The 8,045-nt window shown below is 46.7% G+C and overlaps 1 protein-coding gene across 1 annotated transcript; it reads right to left on the bottom strand.

The window, feature by feature from the left end:
- Positions 1-215: 215 nt before the first annotated feature.
- Positions 216-6,534, bottom strand: LOC127580516 (ATP-sensitive inward rectifier potassium channel 8-like). The gene has a single exon (XM_052034099.1). It carries the CDS (start codon positions 6,016-6,018, stop codon positions 4,777-4,779), a length of 1,242 nt encoding a protein of 413 aa, XP_051890059.1. The 5' UTR covers positions 6,019-6,534; the 3' UTR covers positions 216-4,776.
- Between the last annotated feature and the right edge of the window lie 1,511 nt (positions 6,535-8,045).

The raw sequence follows: 8,045 nt of genomic DNA, 5'->3' as shown, positions 1-8,045 counted from the left end.
TTGTACCCAGCATTTGGCGAAACAATGAAATGATCCAGTAATCATTATAAACAATGTTAACTCCTGAACTCCTTACACCAGTCACTGGAAATACTTGAGAGAACATCACAATAATTCTTCCAATTTAGGGGCAGGGTGAGAAACAGATTTTGAACCAATGTACTTTATTTACATAAGATGTAAGAACAGACAATACAGAGGCTTCATAACAGGGATACAGCTTTCCTTATGTTCCTTAGTATATGATAGTAATATACACATATTGGAGTTTAGAAGAGTAAGAGATGGTTTTGTTCACATATAAAGGAATCCTTGGGTTATCTCAACATTGTAGCTGCTAAGAGACCATTTCCTCCAACTGGAGAATAAAGAACTAAAGGGCCTAGTCTTAGAATAAAGGATCACATGTTAAAGCCCCAAATGAAGAGAAATGTCTTCATGTGGAGTGTTGTAAGTCTTCGGAACCTTCACTTCGGTGGGCTATGGATACTTATTGAGTATATTCAAGGTCGAGATCGCTGGAATTTTGTGTTCTTAGGAAGTGGAAAGATATGGGATTGAGCCAGAAAGTGGCCCTGAAGTGTATGGGAGGGGAGGAGAAGGTTTGAGGGCCTGCATGTGTGTCCAAGATGTTTCATAGACATCAAAGTACATTTGGCATGCAGGGGACATGGTGGATAATTTGCATACAATGAAATTCCACACACCCAGAATGAGGTAACCTGTATTAAGCAATGAGACTGGAGAATACTGCTGTGCTCTTGTTCAAAGTGATGCCATTGGATCTTGTGAACTGGGATCAAATCTGATCTCCCACACCACTCCTCCCCATAGAGAAACATCTTTACTGGCCACAGCAAATGTGATACAATTCAAGAGGTCTCTAGCAATATGTCACCCACTAAATTATACAGTTTGGCTCACTGTACATTATCAGCCTGTGTCAGACTATATTCAATTCAACATTTGCTGTAACTTTCCAGATATTTTAAGATGATCAACATTAATTAATTGAGATATAACATTCTCCACTTGTATGAAGTGTGCAAAATGGATCATTCATTAACTAAGTAAATAAATGTTAAAGCATGTTCTTTAATTTTCATTGCAAAGAGAATTGGGCTGGATTACACTGACGTAAACCTGCTGTAATGATCACTAAAACTGAAGTCCCAGATTTCCATGTTCATGTCCCAAAAATGCAGAAGGCTGCAATTTAATGGGCCAGGAAGTTGGAGGATTCCCCAGCCTACACCAGAGAATCATCAGATGGGAAAAAATGGGATTAGTGTAAGATTAGGGCAAATGGTGCAGATTCCACAATCTGACCTGTTTCTGTGCTGTATGACTCGATGACTCTAGACCCTGCACCCAGTCAGATTCAGCACAGGGTCTCACACCACACTGTATTCAGTAGGGATTGTAAAGCTAAGGAAGAGTAGGTATGTTACTTTTGAAAGAATATTTTGCCTTGGTTTAATGTTTTAATTATATGATTTTATGAGCATTTGGTTAACTTTTATTGTTCAAAAGGTTTATTTAATTATCTACTTCAGTCAGTAGTTTTTCAGCCTCTGAGTTATTGACCTTTTAAAAACTCACAATCAGTGGCAATTGCACAGTGCAGTGGCACACCTGGTAGAGCCACTGCCTCACAGCTCCACCAACCCAGGTTTGATCCTGACCTCCGGTGCTGTCTGTGTGGAGTTTGCACATTCTCCCTATGACTGTGTGGGTTTCTTCCAGGTGCTCTAGTTTCCTTCCACATCCCAAAGACGTGCAGGTTGGCAGGTTAATTAGCTCATGTAAATAACCCCTACTATGTTGGTGAGTGGTAGACTCTGGAGACGTTGATGGGAATGTGGGGTGAATAAAATGGGATTAGTGTAGGATTGGTGTAAGTGGGTGCCCAATGGTTGGTGTGGTTATGGTGGCCTGAAGGGTCTGTTTCTGTGCTGTGTGACTCTGATTTGGCAATGTTCTACCCCAGCTTTAGCAGCTGTCAAAGGCAATCATGGGCAGTCTTCCAAACTGCACCTCCTGAGGACCAGTTGCTATCTAGACCATGATGCCACACTCCCAAGTGTAAGAGGGCCAAAGAGAGAGACCCCTTAATTGTGTCCCAGGTAAGCGCAGATATGGGCAGGCTAATGCAGTGAATTTGGGTAGCAGGACTGTACCTGTGCTCCAGCCCTTTATGTAGTAATACCAAGGAAAACTTGCAACCTCTAGTCTGGGGTAACTGAGCACAGTTACTATAAGTGTAGGATTGTCACAAATTTTTCAGTGTAAGTAAAAGTTCTTGCAGTCATGTTGTGCCTTTCATATCTCTAGCTCATGCCAAAAGCAACTCACAGCCAATGAAGTACTTTGGATGTGCACTCTCTCTGTGACAAAGGAGACATATAACTTATAAGATATTTATTTATCAGTCACATGTACATTGAAACACATAATGAAATGCATCTTTTTGCATTACTGAGAATGTGCTGGGGGCAGCCTGCAAGTGTCATCACGCTTCCGGCGCCAGCATAGCATGCCCACAACTTCCTAACCCGTACGTCTTTGGAATGTGGGAGGAAACCAGAGCACCAGGAGGTAACCCACGCAGACATGGGGAGAACATACAAACTCCTTACAGACAGTGTTGGGAATTGAACCCGGGTCACTGGCACTGTAATAACGTTACGCTAACTGCTACACTACCGTACCACCCAATTTGCCCACTGCAAGATCCCACAAATATCAATGTGAATTTTTTTAATTCATGCTTGATTGAGGAATAAATATCAGCCAAGATATGAGGGATAACTGGTCTACTTTTGTTCAGAATAATAGCATGGGGTTATTCTATCCACTGAAAGAACAGACACAAACTCATCTGAAAGAAGGTGCCTCCAACAGTGTACCGGTGCAGTCCTGAAGTGTCAACCTGGACTTTTCACTCATCTCTGAACTGGAAATTAAATCAAGGACAGAAAAGAAAAAAACTTTGGGAAAATTCAGCTCTGACCCCACAACTCCCTCAAGCGTGGTTGAGGGGGTGGGTGGGGTACATATGGGCCAAGTGCATGTTGCCTACTCAATTTGAATGCAGGGGAATATTGGAAACAACAAGAGTTGTGGACTCAGTCTAATACATCACGAGCACATCCCTCCCCACCATCAGTTGTATCTACAGGAGGTGCTACCTCAAGAAGGCAACATCCATCATCAAAGATCTCCACTATCAGGGCCATACCATCTTCTCACAGCTACCAGTAGGCAGGAGGTACAGAAGCCTGAAGTCCCACACCACCAGGTTCAAGAACAGCTACTTCCCTTCAACCATTTGGTTCTTGAACCAACCTGCACAACCCTAATCACTACCTCAGTATAGCAACACTATGACCACTTTGATCACTTTGCACTAAAATGGACTTTGATTTTTTTGTTCCAATTGTGTTCTTTCTTGTAAAAATTGTGTTTAATTTATGTATTTTTTGTGAATGCTGCTGATATGATGCTATGTGCCTGTGATGCTGCTGGAAGTAAGTTTTTCATTGCACCTCTGCATACGTGTACTTGTACAGATGACAATAAACTCGACTTTGACATTCATAACTCCCATATGATGCTACATGATAGGAACTCTTACGGAAAAGCACTAGGTTACCATTAACCACCAGACCAAATTATACATTTAGGATCATGGTCTGAAACTCTTGAGGCAGGGAAGGAACTTTATACTAGAGTGTAAATCCATTACAGAAGCCAAATTTTAGTTTCCCGGTCAATCTTAAAACCAAGCAATAATGGTTAAGTGAGTAGAAAACACTACCTGAATTCAAACTTTTCGATGTTAGCAGCAGAGAGAAAAACTCAGTGCATGCAAGTCATCACAAATTGTTCTCCTCGGCCTTACCTACACTGCGTGGAAAGCAGATTGGAGAGTTGGAACAGTGCATTTCACAATGGTTCCAACTAATTTTCAAGGTAACTTACATTATCCCATACTCCAGAACCCAATTCTATGGACAGAGTAAAGGATTGCTGTATTTTTTTAATGTGAAAGCCTCTGTCTATCAAGTTTGTGCTAATTAATTGTTATAAACGTTTCTGGAAGGATCATTGAAAAATTTCAAACGACCGTATCCCAACTATCTAAAGCTATTACGGTCCCTGGAGACACAAGAAACTGCACATGCTGTAATCTGGAGCAAAAAACGAGCTGCTGGAGGATCCTTCATCCAGTCCAGATGAAGGGTGTCGACCCGAAATGTGAACTGTTCACCTCCCTCCACAGATGCTGTCTGACCCGCTGAGTTCCCCCTGTAGCTCGCTTTTTTAAAAAAAAAATTACAGTCCTTGCTCGTGTTGTTAATGCTATAGTGCCGCTGTACTAAGAAATCAAGTGAACTAGTGTAAACAAAATCGGTTGCTAAGTTCAAATATGCAACTGTCGACAGACACCAAAGCTTCCGATAAATCGATGTAGCAATCTCACGTTCAATACTAAAGGGCAAAAGCAAAGAGGTTGGTACTGAACCGTTCTTAAAAGAGTCATATTTGGTTCAATCAGTCCAGGTGAAGGGTCTCGACCTGAAATGTCGATTGCCCATTCCCCTCCACAGATGCTGCCCGACCTGCTGAGTTCCTCCAGCGTTTTGTGTGTTGCTTGGTTAAGTTATATTTCGATGTGAAGGGGAATGGCAAAAATTCCAAGTGGCATGTAAATTGTTTGCTTATTAGCTCATAGATGGAGAACTAAACTCAGCAGTGAATTCCTGCAATGCATCAATTAAACTCGGAATCAGCAGCATCAATATTGCCTTCGGGAGTAACGAATTGGACTTTGGGGACCATAAGAGAGGAGTTGTTCCTCCTCATTGAGTTGTTTCGCCTCATGGAGCTGCGTTTCCTCAGGGAGTTCTGGTGCGAGAGCTCGCTCTTCTGCAGGGTTTGGATCAGGATGGACGGTTTCTCATCCAGCTCCCGGGCGGCGCAGCGAGGAGTGGCCACCTTGACCCTGTTGCCGAACTTGGAGTAATCCACCGAGTAGGTCCCGTCCTCCTCGGTCACGATCGGGACGAAGCGGTAGCCCCACAAGATCTCCTCGGCGATGTAGGACGTCCTGGCCTGAGTGGTGATGCCGGTGGTCTCCACCACTCCTTCCAGTATGACGATCACCTCCAGGTTCTGGTTCTGCAGGTCGCTGGCCGAGATGTCGTAGAGAGGGCTCCGCTTGTCTATAACGTGGCAGATGGTGAGCGGCGCCACCAGGAAGATGTTGTTGGTGTCGATGGGGTTGTCCACCAGGATGTCGATCTGGTGGATCGGGATGACCTCTCCCTCGGTGGTGGTGGTCTTCTTCACTACCTGCATCCTGACCGAGGCACTGATGATCATGCTCTTCCTCAGGTCGCCCACCCTGAACATGAAGCAGAGCTTGCCGTTCCTCAGGCCGACCACTGCGTGCCGGCTGAAGATCAGCGTCTCCGCTCTGCGGTGAGCCTGAGCCGTCTTCATGAAGATGCAGCCCAGCATGACGGCGTTGATGATCAGGCCCGAGATGTTCTGCATGATGAGCACGGTGATGGCCGTGGGGCACTCCTCGGTCATCATCCTGCCGCCGAAGCCGATGGTGACCTGCACCTCGATGGAGAAGAGGAAGGCCGAGGTGAAGGATCTCACCTTGGTGACGCACGGCTCGAAGGTCGAGCTCTGCCCGTGGTCCAGGTCTCCGTGGGCGAAAGCCACCAGCCACCACATCATGGCGAAGAGCAGCCAACTGCAGAGGAAGGACATGGTGAAGATGAAGAGGGTGTAACGCCACTTCAGGTCCACCAGCGTGGTGAAGACATCCTGCAGGAAGCGACCTTGTTCTTGGATGTTCTTGTGAGCCGCGTTGCAGGCGCCGTTCTTGTCAATGAAGCGGGGCTGGCGAGGGCGCACGGTGTAGCGGGGCTGTCGGACGTTCTCAGCCGCGATCCGGGCCAGGACGTACTCCTCTGGGATGATGCTCTTCCTGGCCAACATTCTGGCAGCATAGTCCTGGCTTCACACGGAGTGTCCTTATGGCTCTAGGCCGGCTACAGGTGTGCAATGGTCGGGATCCCCCTTTCAAGTCTCCAAATTCCTCATTCAGGTTATAAAAGAACCTTGGAGAGATGCAAGTTGAATGGAAAGTAGGCGCCACAGATTGCAAAGAGTTCCCCGTCCCGTGTTGTGTTACTTTCTGCCCCTTTATGTTGGCGTCCAGGGGTTTTGAGATCTTGCTCCTTGTTATCCAGGGTAATCCAGCCCGGGTAGGATCCCGGTGTAGTGATTGGCAGCCACCCCACCCCACCCACCCCCACCACCCCGCTACCTGTGCCTTGTCGGAATGCTTGCGGGGAACGCTATCCAAGAGCTGAACGGATCCAGGAGCCGGACTTTAGCACGATGCTGAGGGAGAGGGTCATCGCTGGAGGGAACCCACATCGGCGCCGCCAGACTAGGTGCCTGTGTGGCGCTGGGCTTGAGCCGGCCTCAGGGACAGACAAACACCGCCGCTGTTCCGCAGCAACTGGTGCCACACATTCACTCGGTTTTCAACCCAATTCCCGAGCCCGCGGCTCGAACTTTCTGACGTAAATAGGAGGACCTTTCCTTCTCAGATTTTCCCAAAGGCAAATCCAGAAAATCAAGGTCACTCCATTAACCCTTTCCCAACAACATCAGAAGCACAAGAGACTGCAGACGCTGGAACCTGGAGCAACAAACGATCTGCTGGAGGAACTCAGCGGGTCGAACAGCATCTGTAGGGAGGAAAGGAAATATCAACGTTTCGGGTCGAAACCCTGCACCGGGACTCAGTTGCTAAGTGTCGACAACGAAGCGACAGCAGTTCCTTTCCCCCTACAGACGCTGATCGATCTGCTGAGTTCCTCCAGCAGATTGCTGGTTGTTCAAACAGCATCGGCTTTATTTGGATTGTCTGGTTACTGTGGTTTGACTCAGAGCGGAGGCTTCACTTCTCAAATGCTGTAAACCCGACAGCCTCCTTGTCGAGCCTACCCCCAGAGCAGTGGGTCAGGGACACACCCCCACCTCCCACACCCCTGAGATGCACCCTCCACTCTCTCTGTCCCAGACAAATCAGCCGGCTCCCGGGAACTGACCGGTCCCTGACCCGCACACTCCGCTCGGAGAAACCGTGTCCTGCTCGACAAAGAGGAGCGAAAGGGGGTAGTCTTTGTGCTGGAAATCCAATGGGAGCTGGTCCTAAATGAGAAGAGAAGAGGCGAAGACGGGGTTGGTGGTGAGGGGGGTGGGGAGGTGTAAGGGAAAGGTAGAAGGCAAGAAAGGTGAGGAAGGGAGGGGAAGAAGAGAAGTGAATGGTGAATTAGTCTGGGTTTTGATTTTTTGTCTCTGTTCGCCTGAAGCTGAAGCCGGACGCTAAATCTCAGCCGGCTTTCCACGTCCGCGACTGCGAAAGGAAGTCACAATTCAAACTGTCAGCACACGGTGACACTGTTGGAGAAGTGAGACTCGAAGGGTTGAGGCGAAGTGGACGGTAGCAGAGAGAACAGACAAAGGGCAAGTTCGGAGTCTGCAAAACACAAGGGTTGTCGATAGTTAACTCGTTCACGTTGAATCACTACAATACAAAAACTGAAAGGGATGTGCTGAAAGTATAATTGCAATGTTGCATCTGCTGTACTGTAGACTCTGGTCGGATTTTAGCTGTGAAATAAAAATCTTATTTGTGATTTATGAAGATGGGTCAGTAGATAGATATAGATTATAGATAGACAGATAGATAGATATAGATAGATAGATAGGTAGATAGAAAGGTAGTTAGGTAGATAGAGAGAAAATGGGGGAGGGAGACAGACCTTTTTAGGTGGGAGGTGTTACGGACTCGGTGAATATCCCTTTAAGATAGAGTTAGTTGTGTGTGTGTGTGTGTGTGTGTGTGTGTGTGTGTGTGTGTGTGTGTGTGGTGTGCTTACCTCAACCAAAGATAAAGGACATAATGACGTTGTTGAAGAAGTCAGTCGAAGTCAGTCAGAGGAGAGAGA

The sequence above is a fragment of the Pristis pectinata genome, chromosome 19 (genome assembly GCF_009764475.1).
Source record: "Pristis pectinata isolate sPriPec2 chromosome 19, sPriPec2.1.pri, whole genome shotgun sequence".
In the NCBI taxonomy this organism is placed as follows: Eukaryota; Metazoa; Chordata; class Chondrichthyes; order Rhinopristiformes; family Pristidae; genus Pristis; species Pristis pectinata.
The sequence above is the reverse complement of the archived record's forward strand: the minus strand, read 5'-3'. Positions and strand labels throughout refer to the sequence as shown.

What these genes read in the sequence shown, in the direction of transcription:
- LOC127580516 (XM_052034099.1), bottom strand. Translation starts at nt 6,018, where the DNA reads ATGTTGGCCAGGAAGAGCATCATCCCAGAGGAGTACGTCCTGGCCCGG.